This window comes from Chiloscyllium punctatum, chromosome 3 (assembly GCF_047496795.1).
Source record: "Chiloscyllium punctatum isolate Juve2018m chromosome 3, sChiPun1.3, whole genome shotgun sequence".
Classification (NCBI taxonomy): Eukaryota; Metazoa; Chordata; class Chondrichthyes; order Orectolobiformes; family Hemiscylliidae; genus Chiloscyllium; species Chiloscyllium punctatum.
In genome coordinates, this window is record NC_092741.1 from 158,540,251 (window position 1) to 158,563,083 (window position 22,833).

The 22,833-nt window shown below is 40.2% G+C and overlaps 1 protein-coding gene across 14 annotated transcripts in view; it reads right to left on the minus strand.

Moving 5' to 3' along the window:
• The window catches only part of dtnba (dystrobrevin, beta a), a 516,323-nt gene that overhangs the window by 418,410 nt on the left and 75,080 nt on the right, over positions 1 to 22,833 (minus strand). For 13 of the 14 annotated variants that reach the window (XM_072563143.1, XM_072563151.1, XM_072563188.1 and 10 more), the window contains exon 2: positions 11,633 to 11,700. In XM_072563143.1, coding sequence (XP_072419244.1) covers positions 11,633 to 11,699 — 67 coding nt within the window. In that variant the 5' untranslated portion in view covers position 11,700. Of the gene's footprint in view, positions 1 to 11,632; positions 11,701 to 18,999; positions 19,086 to 22,833 lie in introns of those variants that run through there. The other variant, XM_072563158.1, reaches the window with a different exon arrangement.

Consider the following 22,833-nt stretch of genomic DNA (forward strand, 5'->3'; position numbering starts at 1 on the left):
AGAGGTTATAAAAAATGTCTATAAATTGTCAATTTGATTGGTTGCTGAGGGGGCAAACATTTGGCAGATGATGGAAGATGTGAACTTGCCCATTTGTGCAGACAGAAAAGCAGCGTGGTTTTTAAACGGAAAGGGATCACAGAATTCCATTGTTCACAATAAGTTGGTACATGGATCACAGAATGTTGGTATGTAGATGTTGCAAGTGATTCAGATGGCAAATAGAATGTGGATGTCTATTGGGGGGGGGCGCAGAATGGACTATCAAAATATGAAGTGTTATTGAAGTTATACAGGGTCTGAGCGTAATCATATCTAGAGCACTGTGGTGCTAGTCCCGTCATTTACAAAAGTGCATAATTATAAGCAGATCAGACGATTGCTGGGATGGAAGTGTCATCTCTCGAGGAAAATTGAGTAGATTGAGCTCATCTCAATTTGAATTTAAAATAATGAATATTATCCAGGTTTTATGCACAGGAATGGTCTGTCTAATTTCCTGAGGAGCCACAGAGTGATTTATTAAAACACAGGGATTTGAGATGGTACATGTTAGGAGGAGGTTTTTTTTTCACAGTGGGCAGAGTCTAGAACCATCGGCCAGAGATTAAAAATTAGGGTCTCTGACTGAAGACTAAGACAAGAATATTGTCTCTCCGAGGACAATGTGTCAGTGGAATTCTCTTCCCCAAAAAGCTGGAGGCCGTATCACCTGGATATCATCAAGGCTGAGTTGCATAGACTTTTATGAAGGGGCAATCAGAAGAGGGGAGTTACGGCCAACATCAGATCAGCTGTGATCTTATTGAGTGGTTCAACAGGCTATTCCTGCTCCTAATTCTTGTGTAACCCCAAGGCTACACTTTGTCACAGCTCCCACAATACAGTAATTGAAGAACAAGGAAAGATTCTTTAAAATGTTTCATGTTTGTTACATTCTGCATTTTTCATGGATTTCTACTAGTTTCTACTTTTGCCCAGTTTCTCCATGAATAACGAATTAAAACGTAAACAATTCATGGCATTATCAACTGTAAGTTATTATAAAAGTAATTTGATTACACAAAAAAGTCTTCACTTGTTCACAATTTTCACTAGCATTTTTATGATCTTTGATAAAAGATTCTCCCCAAATTCACCATATCAAAATTATATTGTTAATAATGCCATTTTACCCATCTTGCTTGCAAATCATTTTTTTTAAACACAGTGCACAGTGTTAAATTCTCTCTCACTCTTGGCATTTCTTTAATTCATTCCTGGGATGCAAGTGCAGCTGGAAAGCTGAAAACGTATTGCCCTTTGAAAGGAAATGGTTGGTCACCTTTTTGAACTGCTGTAGTCTATGGTAACAGTACTGCAGCAGAACCTTTTAAGGAGTGATTTCTAGCATTGTGACCGTGAAGACAATTTCACACATTTAGCTACATGTTACTGTGCTACAAGGATGGGAGGGACACTTCCAGATGGTAGTTTTCCTATATACCAGCTGCCCTCTTCCTTCTGGGGATAGTGCAGTCCGAGAGGCTTCAGTGAGCTTCAACAGTGCATCTTATAGATAGCAGCCAGTATGCGTCAGAGGTAGGAGAGGTAATTGTTTAAGGTATGGATTGGACGTCAATCAAGGAAGCAACATCGCCCTGGTGTTCAGCTATCCCATCCAGCCGAATGAATAGTACTCCATTGCATTCCTGACTTGTACAGGCTTTAGGAAGTCAAAATGTGAGTCACGCACTGCAGAATACCCAGCCTCTGATCTACCCCGCAGGCCTCATTATTTATGCAGCTGATTAATTTAATTTTCTAATCAATGGTGCATGTGAATATTGATGATGAAGGATTCAACAATGATAATGCTACTGAAGATCAAAGGGGGTAGTTGGATTACTTCATCTTGGAAATAGTCATTGGCTGCCATTTTGTGTGACATGTTGCCACTGATCAGCTCAAGAGTGAACATTTTCCAGTGGTGGACTGGCATGGGCTGATTCATTACCTGAGGAGCCACAAACAATCTGCACTCAGCAGTAAATATTCGCATTTCTGATCTTGTGATGGAGGGATTGGCACTGATGCAACAGTTGAAGATGGTCAGGCCTTGGATATCTTCTGGAATGACCTGGTGCTGAGATGATAGGGCTCCAGCCTTATCTACCTTCCTTTCCCCCCCCAAGAGTATATCTCTCTCATTCACCTTGACTTCAAATTCTCCATGAGCTCCTTGACATCACACTCAGTCAAATGTTTTGTTCAGCTCATGAACTGACTCTCCCAATGTTTCATCTTAGATTTTTTTGTCCCTGTTTGGACAAAGTCTTATAATGCAATTTGGTAATTTCCTTTTTAATACATCTTCTTTCCTTGCTTTAGTTTTCCTTTCATTTCAAAGTTTCTCTCAAAAATACACATAACAGAGTGGATACCAGTTAACTACACATTTTAACTTGTCAGCATGTTCAATTTCTCCAAACAAGGTGTTATTGAAGATCCAGCTGCATGCAAAAGCAATGTGTGTGTACGCTCTCCAACAGGGAAGCAAGAATTTTGGAAGGTCTCCCCATCTCATAGCCAAGGGTATTAATTACTGTACCCTCAGTGCTACCTAATGACATTGAGTAACTCAATATTGGAAAAAAATGAGAATAAACTTCAATTGTTCACCTGCAGGAATTTTTTTTTTCATTAATACCATAAAGAAATCAAACAAAATGCTCACACATCAGTGAAATTGCAATATTATTTTTTGAAGATCGTTACCTGAGACAAGGCCAGAACATCTCTGGCTGACCAGCCTTTAAAGGCCAAAGTAAAACCTACTGCAATTGGCATCAAAACAGGCAGTGAATGACAAATCGCAGCAATCTTTCAACATGCTCTCAATGTCACAACATGCCTTGTGTCCAGGTGAAGATCCTTTGCTTTATTCAGATCTTGATTAACAAATTGATTCCCAAGAAATATTTAGGGAATTTCTTGGGAAACAGAAGTCTCCCTTCACTTCCTGTTATTCTGAAGCGAAGTGAATGAAATATTGAAATGCTCATGTGTTTAAAAAACTTCCATTTGAACAATCTTTTCCAAACTAGGTTAATGGAAATAATTAGCAAAGCTGTATAGCAGATGTTGTGCAATGCAGTTGAGTGTAAAAATAATTAGTATGTGAGTAAATAACCAAGAACATATCTTGATTGGTCGAATTCAGGTTCAAAGTAACCAGACTTTACTGTTATAGGTTTGCTCACTCAGTTGGTCTTTAATACTTTATAAAATCAGTGCTCCTCAATCTAAATCATTAATGGGGGAGAAAGCTATGGGTCCAGGATAGACATTAGTATCTGTTACACTGTGCCAACAAAGTTTATATTCCCATTCTACATCCAATCTCCCAACCAATTATCATTCCATGTTCTGCAGTCGTATCCAATTTTGTGCATTCTAACATTTGCTTTAATCACTTATGTATAACATTATTAGTGACGCTGCAAGTCCATGGAAATACTCCCTAGTCCAGAACACTCACTGGTTTATTAAGAAATTAACTACACTTACAAACCCGTACTTACCTTGTTCTACGACTGATACTTGCACCTTCTCTCAGATGATAGATATTTTTGTGAATTCTGCACAAATTCTGAAATGAGAGATTTGTCATCACTTTCTTTCTCACTTCCTTCAACTGTAAAGAAATATTGTAATGTTCACTGCTCTTTCTCTCAATACATTTATAAAATTTTAACACTCACCTTTGAAATCACTCAGCTTGTTTTTTATGTTCCCTTTTTGTACATGACTTTCTTTCTATTTTTCCTTGCATTTTATAAGACTTGCTGTTTAACCTGTTCCTCCTCCATCTGTCGGGGTGACCATGGTTGCTGAACTGTACACCTGCAAACTTTACACCGGACTCAGTGGAGAAATATTCCTGATGAAGGGCTTATGCTCAAAACGTCGACTCTCCTGCTTCTGGCTGGCTGTGTTTTTCCAGCACCACATGTTTTGACTCTATACTGGGTTTATGTTGAAGCAAATACTTCTTTGAATACTTCCCACTGTTTGTCTGCACATTTCCCTATTAACACCTCAGTCCGTTTGACAGTGCCCAAAGGAATTTTCATTTCTTTGAAGTTTGCTTTACTTAACTTTAATAGCTTGGTGCTTAACTTTCCCTTCTCCTTTTCAAACCTGGTATCATTCAATCAGAGTCATAGTCAGAGACACATAGCAAAAACACAGGCCCTTTGGCCCATCATGTCAATGCTAACCAACAAACACCAAACTACACTAATCCCAGTTACCTGCACTTGGCCCACAGCCGACTATGCCCTGACGTATGTGCTCAGCCAGACACTTAAATGTTGAGAGTATCTGTCTCCACCACCCTCTCAGGCAGCACACCACCCTTCATGTGAAAACTTTCTCTCAGAACTAAACCACTTGCTCCTCACCTTAAACCAGTGCCCTCTGGTCTCAGACATGTCTGCTATGGGGAAAGAGGTTCTCATGATCTATCCTGCCTTTGCCTCTTATTATTATGTTTATCTGAACCAGATCGCGGTCAGCCTCCTCCGTTTCTGGGAGAGCATACCCAGCCTTTCGAGTCTCTCCTCATCACTGAGACTTTCCATCCCAGGCCACATCCTGGTGAATCTCCTCTCTACCCTCTTCAACACAATCATATCCTTCCAATAGAGTGACAACCAGAACTGCATACTGTACTCCAGCCCACTGTAGCCTGACCCAAGTTATATTAGCCTTCATTGCTCTTATATTCTACACCCTGGCTAATAAAGGTAAGTATTTCATATGTCACCATCACACTCCCTGTCAGCTTCAGTGACTAATGGACTTATACACCAAGGTCTTTTTGTTCATTATCTGCAAATTGCTCCACTAAGAGATGTTTCTGAATGGTCACGATTTGGAGATGCCGGCGTTGGACTGGGGTGGACAAAGTTAAAAAATCACACAATGCCAGGTTATAGTCCAACAGGTTTAATTGGAAGCACACTAGCTTTCGGAGTGTCGCTGATGAAGGACTATAACCTGGTGTTGTGAGATTTTTAACTTCCTGCTAGAAGGATTGTGAGTTCAAGTCTCATTCCTGGCAGTGGAGCCCAATCTCTTGATTGGCTAATGGTTTGATCATTCATCTCAGGATATTCACCTTTGGTCTTCATTTGTGACAATCATTCCAGTTGAAAGAAAATTCACAATTATCAAGTACATAATAATGAAATGTTAAAAATTGCAAATAGATTAAATTTCTATCAGAAACTGGATTATGCCAGAAGAAAGAAGAGTGACTATTGTAATCCCTGCTTTCAAATGGAAAGGCCTGACCAAACAGGGTCCAAGTAGACAGCTCTGCAGGAAGCCTCCACTGAGTCTGTAAATATGGTCCTTGACCTTCTAGTCACTTGCCATTGCATGACACCACCTTGTTCTCATGCTCACCTTTGTATTAGGTCTACAGAAGCTCTCCAGCAAAGCCCAATACAAGTTTGAGATACAGTATATCCTGTTGTTTTGGCACTTCATAGCCTTCAGGACTCAACATTGAACTCAATCACTTCAGATCAAGAACACTCCCCTCAATTTTGGTATTTTCTTTCTCTTTATTGCCTGTAACTTGATTTCATGGCTTTGCTTTCAGTTACAGCTGACATATTCTCCTCTGGATCTATGTTCTGTACATTCTCTACAACGTGTAGTACTCCCCTGGTCTTTTGTTCTTTTGGACTCCCCTTGCCCCCTCATTTTTCCTTAACCCTCTGTTCCATTGGCTCTTCACAGTGCACACCCATTCCTAACCCCAGAACATAAAATCCATTACATTTCTGTCCCTTTTCAGTTCCGAAGAGTCATATTGGATTCAAAACATTAATTCTGTTTCTCCCTTCACAAACGCTGGTAGACCTGCTGAGTATCTGTTTTTATGTCAGGATCTAAGGAAAGTGCTAAGATCATCCAGGAGGGGACATGAAAAGTTATTGGTCGATAGGATCAAGGAAACCCCTAAGGCCTTCTATAGATGTGTCAGGAATAAAAGAATGATTAGAGTAAGATTAGGCCCAATCAAAGATAGTAGTGGAAAGTTGCATGTGGAATCAGAGGACATAGGGGAAGCACTTAATGAATACTTTTCATCAGTATTCACATCGGAAAAGGGCAATGTTAGTGAGAATACGGGGATATAGGCGACTAGATTAGATGGGATTGAGGATGACAAAGAGGAGGCTTTTCCAATTTTGGCAGATCTGAAGATAGATAAGTCCCCTGGGCCAGATGGGATTTATCCTTAAATTCTCTGAGAAGCCAGGGAGGAGACTGCTGAGCCTTTGGCTTTGATCTTTAGGTCATCATTGTTGACAGGAGTAGTGCCAAAAGACTGGAGGATAGCAAAACGTTCCCTTGTTTAAGAAGGGAAGTCGGGACAACCCTGGTAATTATAGGCCAGTGAACCTTACTTTGGTTATGGGTAAGGTGTTGGGAGGTTTTGAGAGATAGGATTAATAATGATCTGGAAAGGAATAATTTGATTCAGGACCATCAACACTGTTTTGTGAAGGGTAGGTCATGCCTCACAAACCTTACGGAGTTCTTCGAGAAGATGACAAAACAGGTGGATGAAGGGAAAGCGGTTGTTGTGGCGTACATGGATTTCAGTAAGGTGTTTGATATGGTTCCACACAGTGGGCTATTGCACAAAAAAAACAGAGTTTCAGGATTGGAGGTAATTTAGCGGTTTGGATCAGAAATTGGCTAGCTGAAAGATGACAGAGGGTGGTGATTGTTGGGAAATGTTCATCGTGGAGCTCAGTAACCAGTGGTGTGTCGCAAGGATCTGTTTTGGGACCACTGCTGTTTGCCACTTTTATAAATGATCTGGAGGTGGGCGTAGAAGGATGGGTTAGTAAATTTGCAGATGACACTAAGGTAGGCAGAGTTGTGGACAATGCCAAAGAAATGTTGTGAGTTACAGAAGAACATAGGTGAGATGCAGAGCTGGGCTGAGAAGTGGCAAAAGGAGTGCATTGAACTGAATTGAATTTATTGTCAAGTGTACCAATGCACAGGGAAAAGCTTTGTCTTGTGAGCAATACAGGCAATTAAGTAACATAGATAAGTAAATAATAGGTAAACAGCAGCAAAAACAAAAACACAGGTACAGGCGAATGTTAAGAGTTTGTGAGTCCATTCAGTATTCTAACAACAGTCAGGTAGAAACTGTTTCTAAACCAGCTGGTGTGTGTGTGTCCAGGCTTCTGTACCTTCTCCCCGATGGTAGAGGTAGTAGAAAAACATTGTCAGGGTGGGATGGATCTTTGAGAATGCTGGCAGCCTTTCCTCAACAGCGGGCCTGGTAGATGGATTCTACAGATGGGAGATTGGCCTTAGTGATTGTCCGGGGCGAATTCACCACTCTCTGTAACCGTCTCCAATCTTGAATGGTACAGTTGCCATACCAGATAGTAATACATCCAAACGGAATGCTCTCGATGGCGCACCTATAAAAGTTGGCAAGGGTATTCACCGTCATGCCAAATTTCCTCAGCTGCCTGAGGAAGAGACATTGTTGGGCCTTTGTAACCAGTGCGTCCACATGAGTCCAAGAAAGCTTGTTGTGGATGACCACTCCCAGGAGCTTGACACTCTCCACTCGTTCCACCTCTGTGCTGTTAGTGTGTAGGGGGGCATGAGTAACATCCCATTGTAAGTCAATAATGGACTCCTTGGTTTTGCCAGCATTGAGAGCTAGGTTGTTCTCACTGCACCATTTTTCCAGGTCTTCCACCTCCCATCTGTAGTCTGTTCTGTCACGATCTGAGATTTGAACAACTATGGTGGGGTCATCAGCGAACTTGTAAATGGCATTAGTCTGGTATTTGGCGAGAGTCATGGGTATACAGTGAGTACAGTAGTGGGCTGAGTACGCACACCTGGGGGACTCCAGTGTTGAGTGTTAGTGAGGATAAAATGTTGTCCCCAATCTTCACTGATTGTGGCCTGTGGGTCAGGAAACTGAGGATCCAGTTGCAGAGAGTGGGGCTTAGTCTGAGATCACTAAGTTTAGTAATCAGTCTTGAGGGGATAATAGTGTTAAAGGCTGAACTGTAGTCAATGAGTCAGATTCTTACATAGCTGTTCATGGTGTCAAGATGTTCTAGGTAGGAGTGAAGGGCAAGTGATATGGCACCTGACATGGATCTGTTAGTCCAATAGGCAAATTGGAGTGGGTCAAGAGTAGTGGGGTAGTTTCTTCCCGCAGAGTACTAGGGCTGTAGAATGGCCTGCCTGCAATACTAGTAGACGCGCCAATGTTAAGGGCATTTAAATGGGCATTGGACATACATATGGATAATAATGGAACGATGTAGGTAAGATGGGCATCAGATTAATTTCATAGGTCGGCGCAACATCGAGGGCCGAAGGGCCTGTACTGCGCTGTAACGTTCTACGTTAATTACAGGTCAGTACATTCAACACTTACTTCGTGAAATGTTTGCACCTTTTACGAAATATGAAATTATAAAATATCTAAAGAACAAATACAGATTTTAGTAGGTAGATAGATGCTGTACCATTGTTTGAAATGGCACCACTTAGAAAGGATTAATCAGTGCTACATAGCATTGTTTGTTAAGAGTTCATGTCTAACTAACTTAATTGAATTTTTTGGAAGTAGTAACAAGGAGGATTGAGGAGAGTAGTTATTAGAATCCTCACAGTGCAGAAGCAGGCCATTTGGCCCATCGAGTCTACACCAACCCTCCAAAGAACATCCCATCCAGATCCAGCCTCCAACCTTATCCCTCTTACGCTGCATTGCCTATAGTTGACCCACCTAGCCTGGACATCCATGAAAACTATTGGCAACTTAGCATGGCCAATCTACCTCAACCACACATCTATAGGAAGAAACCAGAGCACCTAGTGGAAACCCATGAGGAGAATGTGCAAACTCCACACTGACAGTTGCTCAAGGCTGGAATCGAACCCAGGTCTCTGGCACTGTAAGCAGCAGCTCTAACCACTGAGCCACCATGCTGCCATTCAGTGGATGAAGCTACATGGGTTTTCAGAGGGCATTGGAAAAGGTCCTGTAAGGCAGACTAGTCAGAAGGGTAAAAGCCAATAGAATAGAGAGCAATGTGATGAATTGGATCTTTAATTGGTTCAGCGACAGGAAACAATGGATGTTTTTACAAATGGAAAGCAGCTCCCAGGCACATTGCACAAGGCTTAGTCCCTCTTGCTAGTTGTCATCTGTGTTAATGATTTGGGCTTCAAAATGGGAGGCATGATTCCAAAACTTACAGATGACACAAAAATTGGTCACAAAATTGACAGTGAAGAGGATAGCTATCAGCAGCAGCACAATATTAATGGGCGAGTGGGTGGAAAACTGGCAAATATAATTCAATGTGAAAAAGTGAGTGTTAATGCATCTGGGGAGAGAAAATACAATACACCAGAAACAGGAGGATATTTAAAAGACTAGAGGAAGTGGGAGACCTTAGAGTGCATGCCCGCAGTCTCTTAACAGGGACTGATCAGGTAGATAAAGGCAGTAAAGTAGGCATATGGAATGCTTTCCTTTATTGGATGAGGAACAGAATTCAAAAGCAGGATTTCACACTGGAGCAGAATAAAATGCTGGTTAGGCCACAGCAGGAACGTTGGGTACAGATCTAATCGTTATATTATTGAAAGGAAATAATTAGCCTGGCAAGAGTATGCAAGAGATTTACAACAGTGTTGTCAAAGTTTGAAAATTGCAACAACGTGATAAGATTGGATAGGCTAATGTTGTTTTCCTCATGGGAGGCCAAGAGGTGACTTAATTGAGGTGTAAAACATTGCGAGGGGCCTCGACAAAATAGAATTGTATGAACCTGTAACCTATAGTGGAGAAGCACATTACTGAGGGACACAGATTTAAGGTGATTGGTAAAAGGCTTAAATGGGAATTAAGAAAAAGTATCTTTTTACCCAGAGGGTGGTTGGTATCTGAAATTCACTGGTCTGTTTTAGGAATTGAAGCAGAACCCCTTTACCATATATAGGGTGCTAGGATCTTTATCTGGTTTGAGTAGATCGATTCTTTTTTTACCTCTCGGCTTGTGCAGATATGATGGATTGAATGGCCTTTTTCTGTACCATAACTTTACTATGGTACTATCTGATTAATCCACTTAAGTTCTTGAAGGTGATAATGACAGAAATATTTGGGAGAAAAACAGTGTCATGTCATGTTTCAAGGCAGCTTAGACAAGTTACCACAGTGGATATTGGTGCAGAAGATTAAAGTGTTATGGAATTTGGGGAGCAAAACTAAAATAAAAATAGATTCAAGGGGAAAGAGCAGAATGGAGTTGAGGACAGTTTTCCAGAGTGGTTGAATGTGTACACCATTATCCTGCAGTGTTTTGCTCAGGACCTCTTTGTTTACTGTGCACATCAACAGTTTGCATACAGGTCTAGAGGAACTGGTATCTCCACTTGTAGGTGGTTTAACTAGGAAGCAGTGTAAACAATTCTGATTAAAGGAAATTTAAAGGGCATGGTGATTGAATAAGCCAATATGAGGTAGTTGGAAACAATTTCAAACATGAAATGGTCAGTTTTGTTTAAAGAGTCATAATTTCATTCTGAATGGATTAAAGCTCAATGCTACAGGACAAACAAGCTGAGATGGAAGGGTGAATCCAGCTATAATACCGACATGTCGAAAGGTGGTGCACTAAAAGATGGCACAGCACGGTTTCACTCAGATGCTGTAGTCGCTCGAGGAACAGAAACTGCAAGTGGAAAGGTTGAGCTATCCACTTATCTCCACAGATGAATATGACAGTGATATTTCAAACCAGGATAGGATGGGAAATAGGAGGCACAAGAAGATTTGCCAGAGATTGAAAGATCACTTCAGAACTAAATCAAACAGCATTACAGCAGAGAGCACGATGATTTTTAAAAAATTTCCCCAGAGCAGAGAGATTGTGGAATGTACATTCAGTGTCTGTGGTACAGATCATTTCTACATGTTAGAGTAGAATGGATGGGCAGTTAAAGGAAAGGTCAGTGAATATGGAACAATAAATATATTTGTGATTGGTTCAAAGGTACATTTGCTCGATAAATTGAAAAATAAGATGGTTAGGCCAAACAACTCATTTCTGTAATTTCCACATCAGCTCGATTCCATTCAACACACCATTCCACATTCTAAAGTACCAACTGCAGCTTCTCAGTTGTTTTTGAATTGGCAATGGAAAAGTATAAAAAAACATTAAAGCCATGTTGAGACTAATTCCCTCCCATTTTGTGATGCTGCAAAAAAAAAAGACTCTAGATATCTAACTTTCACAATCATTCTCTATTTCTGGAAATATCGCAGTGTAAATGGAGAACTTGCCTGATTCGAAAACCACAGCAATTGGCCATTCGGTCACTGCACTGCAAACAAAAATGACTGTTCTCCTGTATAACAGATTAATAGGCTTTTAAATAATCCATTTTTACATCTCACTTTGAATGATTACATCCATTTTTGAAGTGTTAATGAGTATTACACACAGCTCTATGTCTTCAAAATTCATGTGACTTTATTTTGGAATTACAAGATACTCACTCATATCCATAAATAACTGCCTCTTCTCGGTCATGGTCTTCGCTCTTCTCCCACACTCCTCAATCATCCTAATGAAGGAAAAACAAGTAACTGTTTGAAGCAGCACATCAGCAGATTCTGAAAATAAGATTATTTTCATACATATGATCTAATTGTATCTTATTTATCTTCAGATATACCACTGGACCATTTCCCAGCTCGAATTATTCAAGAAAAATATACCCTTAGCATTGTCCTTAACCTAGGTAAAAGTGCACAACCATACACTTCAAGTCAAAACATAAACTTTATGATTAGAAAATTAATGCATAGCCACTGGTTGTAGGGAATAATCACTCAAAGGGTGCAATTCAATGGAAAGTGTCCTTTGATATATTTCACTAATATATATTAGGCAGGTAAACCTAACCAACTACAACAGTTTCACATCTATACGCGCTTAATTTCACCAAGAAGATAGTTGCTCATAATTCAATTGCTTATTTGATATTCATATGCAGTAATGTTTAAATGGAAATATTACAATTATTGACAAAAATATTAACACTGAATCTCAAACAAGATAACAGAAACAGTAATAAGCCATTTAGTTCCCTGAGCTGGAGTTCAATAAAAATCATTGTTGATCTATGACCTAACTCCAAACTCCCAACATTTGTCCCCATTCCTCAACTGCTTTCGATAACAAACATCTATCAATCTCAGCTTTCAAATCAACAACTGATTTTTTTCTTTTATTCATTCACAGGCTAAGGGCATTGTTGGCTAGGCCAGCAATTATTGCCCGTCCCTAATTGCCCAGAGGGTATTTCGGAGACAACCACATTGCCGTGGGTCTGGAGTCACATATATGCCAGACCAGATGAGGACAGCAGCTTCCTACAAGAGAAGCCAGCAGTGAACCAGATGGGTTTTCCCCTGACAGATGGCAATAGTTTTATGGTTGCCACTGTCTGTTCTTAAATCCAGATTTTAGGAATAGCACAACACAAGGCATTAAAACACAAAATAATGCACTATCTTCATTCAATGTTCTAGCCAGGACTCAAAATTATAAATCTGCTTCAATTGAGATCTTGTTCAAAGTTTGGGAGAAGATTTGTAGCTCGGGTGCTTGTTGTTGTGGTTTTGTTCGTCGAGCTGGGAATTTGTGTTGCAGACGTTTTGTCCCCTGTCTGGGTGACATCCTCAGGGCTTGGGAGCCTCCTGTGAAATGCTTCTGTGATCTTTCCTCCGGCATTTGTAGTGGTTTGAATCTGCCGCTTCCATGTACCTTGTACCATGACATACCACTGCTTCAATGTCTATACTACAGTTGGTCTGGTTTTAGCTGCTTGTAGCAGAGCTCATGAGTCAAAAGCACACACTAACAAAAAAATCTGCAATGCTACACACAATTCAAACCAATCTCTAAAGCTGGACCAGATAACAGAAGTGAAATATTCCTTTCCAAAAGTAAAACAACTTTTTTGTGAAAATAATTGTAGTTTTAACATCAGCTCACTGATGGGACGTACATTCTGTCCAATCTAATGTTTTAAGCAAGTTTTTCAATTGGAATAGTATTTTCATTTTCATGTTTGTAGTATTAGAGAAACAGAGTTAAAAATCACACAATTGTAGGTTATAGCCCAACAGGTTTATTTGGAAGGTTTCGGAGCACGGCTCCTTCATCAGATGGTCGTGGAGAATAAGATTGTAAGACACAGAGTTTATAGCAAAAGCTTACAGTGTGATGTAACTGAAATTATATATTGAAAAATACCTGGATTGTTTGTTAAGTCTCTCACTTTTAGAATGACCATGTTGGTTTCAGTTCTTTCATATGTAACTCCCAGAACTTTTTTGAAAAAGTTACATTCTCAAGTGAATTTTAACAATTGGTTCAGGTCGGCCCATATAATGTAATCAAGGTGTTAGAGATAGAGATAGAGCTTCAATAAGTTAAATTCATTTTCAAATACTATGCACCAATATAATTTTTTAAATTCATCTTTATTAAAATCGAAAGCTCACCTATTATAACATTTGACACAGGTACTGCCAACTTAATTACAAATGTATTATTTCGACTAGATACCTGAAAGAGCTCCTATACAAGAAAACAGAACAGGGAGGTATAATAGAGCTGGTATAATATTTATTGTATTCTTTAAAAAAACACAAGCTAACTGCGCAGTCGAGACCACACCCAATCAATGATGGAAGTTCAATGTTACAATTCAATAGAGAAGGAAATAGCAGACCCACTTCAATGTTACCACATGCCACTGTGCCAACCTTAGTTCCACTTGTTGCTGCAAATCAGCGTGTGCACTACCAGTCTTTACATGAACAAACCAAAATAAAAAAAGAAAACAATTTGCTTATTCAGCAACAGTAACAAAATGTTCCAGAATGTGTTCTAAGTACATGAGAAGTTTGACCTACCGGAGAAAGTCTAACTTTTGTTACAGTATTATCAAGAGGGTTACACATCTGAACAACATTGCTGCTGTTAAATACATAGGGAAGAAAAAGCTTTACTAGGTAAAGAAAATGGTCAAGAAGTTTTGAACAGTTTGGAAGGCTCTAAACAAAGAGAAAAATTAATATCGATCTCTAGAGTTATCATGGCACAGATAACAACAATCCGGCCCACGGCAGATATCCTCAGAGCAATACAGTCAATCCCACTCCCCGACTTTATCTCCACAGCCATTTTAATTCCTTTAACCGTCCATCTGATTTTCTTTTAAAGTCATAGATTGCTTCTGCATCTACCACCCTCATATACAAAGTTCCACATTATCTCCATTCCCTGCGTGAAACTGAGTTCATGTCCCCATCACCTTGTTACCAAAATCTGTAAACCTGGACCTTGTCCCATCACATTGGAGATGGCAGATGATGGAAACAGCAGTCCAACCATTCTTCACACTTACAGGAATTGGGTCAGTGTCTAATTCTGGGCTTTGCAGAAGGATTCTACTTTGTGGCAGACTGGGGGAATAGTGGGAATACTGAACATAAAGTGAAAGATCAATGAGAGGCAGACTGGAGAACACCAGCATAAGAATTAATCAGGTGGTGCTAAAGATGGTGAGATTGATGGTGTCAGTAATTGGTGTCCCACAGCTATAAATATCAAGTGTAACTGAGGCTGTGTAAGCATCGCAACAATGGAAACACTCGTATTTTTAAAGTGCATTTGCAAAATTTTACCACCTTTGATTAATTGTACAGCCTTTGAGGGAATGTCATCCTACTCACAAAACTGAAGGATCATTGCCTGAGAACAAAGGATATGGATCACTAAAATAAACTTTGAGATAAGATGGCTATTAATATTGGAAACAGTGGTCTGGGGAGCCCATGAAATGAAGACAGGTTAACAGTCAGTCATGTAGGCTTTTTAATATGAAGGAGGGTTCACTGCCAAAAGTATATGTTACATAAACAATTGGAATATAAATAATAATGTACTGTAATTCACAAATATTTTCATGGCATATTTATAATACAGAAAACATTTCTGTTACATAGGACATAGCTTCAGGAACTAAGAGGTACAGACAGAGGAAATAAGGATGAAATGCTCTCACTCAAAAGGATCAAGAGCGAGAAGACACAGATTTTAAAGAAATTAGTAAAAAGGAGCAAGATAGTAATGAGGAAAAGCTTCTTCATTGAGTGATCAGAACTGACACTGCACTACAGAGTGTGCAGGGCAGACAGGTTCAACCCAAAGGAATTTAGATGGTTGTTTGAAAACAGAACATTCAGAAGATAGAAGAATGGCCTTGAGTGAGATGCTCATTTGGAGAGCGGGTGCATATACAATAGGATAAGTGGCCTCCTTCCACACTACAATACCTTATTCAAGGCCATCACAAGTTTGCATTCCTGTCAAATCTCCTCTCCAGACCAACCTTCCAAACCTCATTCCCCGACCCACCCCAAAAACATCATCATTCCTGGGGCTTGCTCATAAACCATTGCTTCCACTCAAGGACCCACGTAGTTTTTCTAAAACGTGGTGACCATATTGAACTCTATCTAGGCCATAACCTTAGCTGTTATAAAGGTTCATTATACCTGCCCTGCTTTTCCATTCATTCCCTTACTTATGAAGCCAAGATCCCACATGACTTACTATCCCCTCTCTTAATATAATCAGCTATCTTCAAGCAGCAATGCACACAGTTCCCAAGGTCCCTCTGTTCCTGCACACTCTTAAGAATTATATCAATGAGTCTATATTCTCTCCCCATCCCTTCTGCCAAAATGCATCTCATCTCATACATCTCTCTAAATAATGCACGTTAAACAAAGAAAGTAGTGGTCACATTGACCCCTATGGAACTCCAGACTGAAAGAAAAATCAATCATGGCTGTCCTTAAGCCAAATTTTCCTCACCTATTTGCACACTGGTCTATCTAATCCATAAGGCTTATTTTTGTTAAAAAGTCTTGTAAGTGGTACTTTGTGTAAGATTTTGTTAAAAATCATGTAAACACATGTAAATCCCTTCATCAACCTGCTCCACTCCTCCAAAAAACAAATTCAATTAGATTCGTCAAGCATGATCTGCCTTTTACAAATCTGCGCTGGATAATAATCACATTCCATTCAATTAAATTAAACTCATCTTCTGAATGCCTGCTAGATTCCTCCCCCTCACCCCTGAATCAGATTCCAAAACATTACCTTTGTTAGGCTAAATGGCCTGTAGTTACAAAGAAATAATGATTTACAACTTAAAAATAAAACAGAGAAATCTTGGAAATAACTTGCCTGTCTAAATACTCATTTTAGATATGTATATAAAGATAAATGAGCAATTTACGAGTGTAGTGAATCTGAAATTCTTTGCAGATGGCTATGTAGGCTGGGTTGTTAATATATTCAAAATCGAATAGGCCGACTAGGGGGAAGCCATATTGGATTCAGTGCAAGGCAACAAGCCAGGCCAGGTGTCAGATCTCTCGGTGGGAGAGCATTTCGGTGCCAGTGACCACAACTGCCTCACCTTTACCATAGCCATGAAGAGGGAGGGGAACAGACAGTATGGGAAGGTATTTAATTGGTGGAGGGGAAATTATACTGCTATTAGACAGGAGCTGTGGAGTATAAATTGGGAACAATTGTTCTACAAGATATGTACAACAGAAATGTGTACATTTAAAGAGCATTGGTTACGAAAGTTGGATAACTTTGGCCCACTGAGACAGGCAAGGAATGGGAAGATGAAGGAGCCTTGGATGACAAGAGAAGAGGAGCTTCTCGTCAAAAGGAAGAAGGAAGCTTTCTTAAGGTTGAGGAAACAAGGATCTGGCATAGCTTTACAGGATAACAGGGTAGCTAGGAATGAACTCAAAATTGGACTGAGGAGAGCTAGAAGGGGGCATGCAAAAGCCTTGGTGGGAAAGATTAGGGAAAACCTAAAGTCATTCTACACGTATGTGAGAAATAAGAGAATGATCAGAGAGAGAGAGATGGCCCGATCAGGGATAGTGGAGGGAACTTGTCCCTGGAGTCTGCAGAGGTAGGGGAGCCCTAATTGAGTTTTTTGCTTCAGTATTGACTAGAGCGACCTTGTTGCTAGTTAGCACACCATGGACTAGGTAAATGGGCTTGAACAGATTGATATTAAGGAAGTGGATGGACTGGAAATTCTGGGAAGCATCAAGATAGATAATTCCCAAGGCTGGACCAGATATATCCAAGGTTACTAAGGGAAGTGAGGAATGAGATTGCTGCGCCTCTGGCGATGATCCTTGCATCCTCATTCTCCAAGGGAGTACTACTGGTTGATTGGAGGGAGGCGAATGTTGTTCCTCTGTTCAAGAAAGGGAATAGGGAAATCCCTGTGAATTACAGACCAGTCTGTCTTACATCTGTGGTAAGCAAGGTACTGGAAAGGATTCTGAGAGACAGGATTTATGATTCTTTGGAAGAACTGTTTGATTAGGGATAGTCAGCATGGCTTTGTGAGGGGCACGTCATGCCTCACAAGCCTGGAGTTCTTTGAGGACATGACGAGACAAGTTGATGAAGGTTGAGAAGTGGATGTGGTGTACATGGATTTCAGTAAGGCATTTGATAAAGTTCCCCACAAAAGTAGGCTCATTCAGAGTGAGGAGGTATGGGATACAGGGAAATCTGGCTGTCTGGATACAAAATTGGCTAGCCGAAAGAAGACAGTGAGTGGTAGTGGATGGAAAGTATTCCATCTGGAAGTCGGTGACTAGTGGAGTCGCACAGGGATCTGTTCTTGGGTCTCTGTTCTTTGTAGTTTTTGTCAATGACTTGGATGAAGAAGTGCAAGGGTGGGTTAGTAAGTTTGCTGATGACACAAAGGTCAGTGGTGTTTTAAATAGTGTCGAGGGCTGTTGCAATGGCCTGAGAAGTGGCAGATGGAGTTCAACCTGGGTAAATACAAAGTGATTCATTTTGGAAGGTTGAATTTGAATGCGGAATACAGGGTTAAAGATAGGATTCTTGGCAGTGTAGAGGAACAGAGGGATCTTGGGGTCCATGTACATATATCCCTCAAATTTGCCACCCAAGTTGATAGGATTGTTAAGAAGAAAGTGTATGGTGTTTTGGCTTTCATTATCAGGGGGACTGCGTTTAAGAGCGGCGAGGTTTTGCTGCAGCTCTATAAAACCCTGGTTAGACCACACTTGGAATATTGTGTTCAGATCTGGTCGCCTGATTATAGGAAAGATGGAGATGCTTTAGACAGGGTGCAGAGGAGATTTATCAGGATGCTGCCTGGATTGGAGGGCTTGTTTATGAAGAGAGGTGAAGTGAGGTAGGGCTTTTCACACTGGAGAGAGAAGGAAGAGTGGTGACTTGATAGAGGTGTACAAGGTAATGAGAGGCAAAGATAGAGTAGATAGCCAGAGACTTTTCCCAGGGCAGAAATAGCTGTCAAGAGGGGTCATAATTTTAAGGTGACTGGACGAAGGTACAGGGGAGATGTCAGAGGTGAGTTCTTTAAGCAGAGAGAGTGGTGGGTGTGCAGAATGCACTGCCAGCGGTAGTAGTAGAGTCAGAGACATTAGGGACATTTAAACAACTGCAGGACAAGCACATGGATGGCAGTAAACTGAAGGGTCTGTAGGTTAGATTGATCGGAGATTAATTACTGGATTTGTGGTGCTGGAAGAGCACAGCAGTTCAGGCAGCATCCAACAAGCAGCGAAATCGACGTTTCGGGCAAAAGCCCTTCATCAGGAATAAAGGCAGTGAGCCTGAAGCATGGAGAGATAAGATAGCGTCGATTTCGCTGCTCGTTGGATGCTGCCTGAACTGCTGTGCTCTTCCAGCACCACTAATCCAGTATTTGGTTTTCAGCATCTGCAGTCATTGTTTTTACCTTGATCGGAGATTAATGTAAATGCTTGGCACAATATTGTGTGCTGAACGGCTTGTACTGTGCTGTGTTGTTCTATGTTCAATAACTAACAGGTCCTCAGCATCTGGAGATGCAGAAGAAAGTTAGTCTGAGAAAAGACTTGAACTCAAAATATTCACCCATCTTTTCTTTTCAGAAACACTGCCAGACTTTGTTTCACTTCCACACTGCCAGCATGCTTTCAAAGTTCATGGCATAGTTTATTAACAAAGTAATCTTCAAATCATTCTGCAGGAGTACATTGTTTTACCTAGTTATACATTGTAATAATTGGCACTGATGATTTATATTCCTTGAGTTGAACAACATATAAAGCTGTACATTGTAAATCAACAAAGCATAATGTGGTTGGAAGGTTTAAATGCAACTGCGTAGTAATGAAGGCTCTACACAAATTCAACTCCCATTAAAAGTTAAAACAAGTAATTTGAGCTTGAAGTTCCTTTGCAGCCGGTTCGTCCCTTGTCTCAGTGACATCTTCAAAGCTTTGGAGCCTCCTGTGAAGCGCTGCTGTACTGTGTCTTCTGGGATTTATTTGGTTTGTCCCTGCTGCTTCCAGTTGCTGGTTCCTGTAGTTTGTTGTAGTGATGGGTATATTGAGTCTAGGTCTACGCTAGCAATCCGCATCCACGAACACCAACTAGCCACTAAATGCCATGACCTGCTGTCCCTCGTAGCCATATACACAGATGACAAGGACCACAAATTTGACCAGGAGAACACAATGATCACAGGAGAAGCTAAACAGATGACAGCAAGCAAAGTTCTAGAGGCAATGCATTCATCCACTGACTCCATGAACAAACACACAGACCTGGACCCAATACACCAGCCGCTACAACGAACAACTGGAACTGACAACCGGTAGCAGCAGAAACGGAACCAAATAAATTCCAGAAGACACAGTACAGCAGAGCTTCACGAGGCTCCAAAGCACTGAGGATGTCAACTAAGGGGATGAAACGCCTGCAAATCAGCTTCCCAGCTCAGCAAACATACCCACAACCTTGACAACTGGCACCCGAGCTACAAACCTTTACACAAACCTTGGAGCAATTTGAATTTAAAATACATTGTGATAACTGCCCAGTTAACCTTTTGCAGAGAGGTTGACTGAGGAACAAATGTGGGCTAAGCCATTGGAGAACCTCATGCTCTTTCTCAAATATTATCATGGGATCTCAGTTAACGTTGCAAACAAGTGACAGCTCAAAATGTCAATCAGCAACAGCCTAGTCATCAGAAGATAAAAAGAGTCAAGTCATCCCAGAATAGTCAATCCTGCAAAGTCTTGCTAACCAATATTCTGTGAACATCAATTTAGGCCAATTAACCAAAATCCATGAACCAAAATAATAGTTCAGTCACTCAAGGTTACAGTTTGGAAAAGTAAACACTCTAATTTTCAACTATTTCAGGTGTTGTAAAGTTGTAATTTGAAGGTAAACTTATATATCTCAACTCACTGCTCATACAAGAGCAAAAATAGGAACATGGGTCAGGAGTAAGTCTTTGAACCTTCTCCTATCATCCATTTACATCATGGCTGATCAGGTATAATTGACACCACTTTTCGATACAATCCTCAATTCCCTTTGATGTCATCAACGGACCAAAGATCACTATCTCAACCTGCTCAATAACTGAGGTTCCATTGTGCGCTGGGGTTGAAAATGTCAAAAATTCATCATTCTCTGAATAAAGAAATTGCTCCTCATCTCAGTCTTAAATGACTTCCCCTTGAAATGAGATTATTTGGTCCTGGACCCTCCAGACGGGGAATTTATCTATATTCACCAGTCACACCCTGTAAGAATATTCAAAGCTTGATGAGCTCACCATTAATTCCTCAAAACTTAATACAACCTAGTTGTTTCTATCTCTCCTCAAAAAGTAACCCCATAATTCCAAGGATTATGTCAATGAAGCTCGATCACACTCCCTCCATGTCAAGTGTATTCCTCCAGAGATAAGGCGACCAAGACTGTACACAACACTCGGGTGTGGCTACACCCAGGATCTATACTGTTGCACTGAAACATCTTTATTGCTGTACATAACAATCTTTGTTAAGGTCAAAGATTCACCGACCTCTGATTGAAGGTCAATATAGCATTTGGCTGCCTTATGGCTCGTTAATCTATGACGTGAAGGCAAAAAAATACCTAGAAACTGAGGTTTGTGTACTAAATTTTTATTTTTATTTCTCCTCAAATGTACATCAAACTGCCATGGGATCTTAAGACCCATGGCCAGGTATCATAAATGAGAGATTATTCTGTAACTTTCACCACAATGTGATAACTTTCAAGTTGCCCAGAAGTTCAGAACAGCAGATTACAATCACAAGTTTTCAATTCAAGGTTAGGAGACTCTAGCTGGAATTTATTTAAATTGCTCTTTTCAACCAAGCCATGAAGTGGAATATTTTATCAGCACAAAAATATTTTATCAAGACAAACATGCTTTAATCTATGAAAAGAATGAGCAGGTTTTTTTTTCCCTGCTTAATGTGCTTGTTCTCACACGATGGGGTTCCTTTAAAAGAGTTAATAGAGAAGATGCTGGCTTCCTCATCTTATTAGAATAGGGAAACATTTAAGGCATAATCAAACTGGATGGACTAGGTTAGAAAATGTTTTATATGGTGAAAGTGGCTTTGATAGAGTACTGTACGATTGCTGTCACAAAGCTAGTCTTTTTTTTCTAAAAGCTGTTCCTTGGCTCAAGGAGACTCTGTCCTTAATTTTTTCAGAGGGGTAATAAACCAGGCTGGGCTCTGATTAGTCTGGTTTGGTACAGAGATGAAAAGGATTTTGAGAGGCCTTTTGTTTCTATGTAAAAGGGATGAGACTTCAGGTCAAAGTGGTGATGTTTTAGAAGTGACCTGTAGAATGAAAGGGAGTGGTCAGCTCTCTAACTGAACTGAGCATTTAGTTCAGTCCAGAACTGGTCCAGAGTTCAACAGTGAGTTGAGTGGAAACACACTCTTCTGCCCTTCTAATGTCGACCTGTAAGCATCTGACCCTTTTTTTGCACTGAGTTTTAAAGGGGAGGTATACTTATTGGATTGTTTTGTGTATCCGGAACAGCATAATTAAGTTTAGCTTGGATAGACTGAGTTCTGTAGGGGTTCTTTATAATGATCTTCATGTTTCATTGTGTAATGTTGTGAATAATTCTTTTGTTTGTTTTAAACCTGACTGTCAACCTCGTTAATTAATCCAGGTAACGTTCACTGTGCACTTACCAAAACAAATTACAAAGTTATGGTCTGGGCTGCCTGCTTAAGAATGTTTTGAGTGGTCTGGCCTAGACCATAACACTGTGTATTAATCTATTTGTCAAAGAAACCATAGTCAGTTTTCTGTGAATACAGAACTAGCTTAACCCAATTATGGTTGAAGCAAACTTGGCACTGTAGTCAGATTTACCTTTTAATCACTTGTTAATACTCCAGTAAATCCTACAGTGCCCTTGAACATCCAGCTCACTTATACAGTTGAATGATAAACATGATCGCCTCAGCTCCCAGTAACTGCCACTACCTTGCTATTGCAAGAAGTTGTAAAGTTGTGCTTTCCATAGGATTGAATGAAGTTCGCAGGACAGATTGGCAAATCATTGGAAAGTGTCTGAGGTCATAAGGGTCTTTATTTTATTTATATCTAACCCTAATCTAGCATGGAATTGAATGAATTTAATTACCTTTTAATTAATATTGACTGTTCACAAACCTGACAGAACAAACTAATATAAAGGTAAGATTTCAATTTACAAAGTGTCAATTACAGC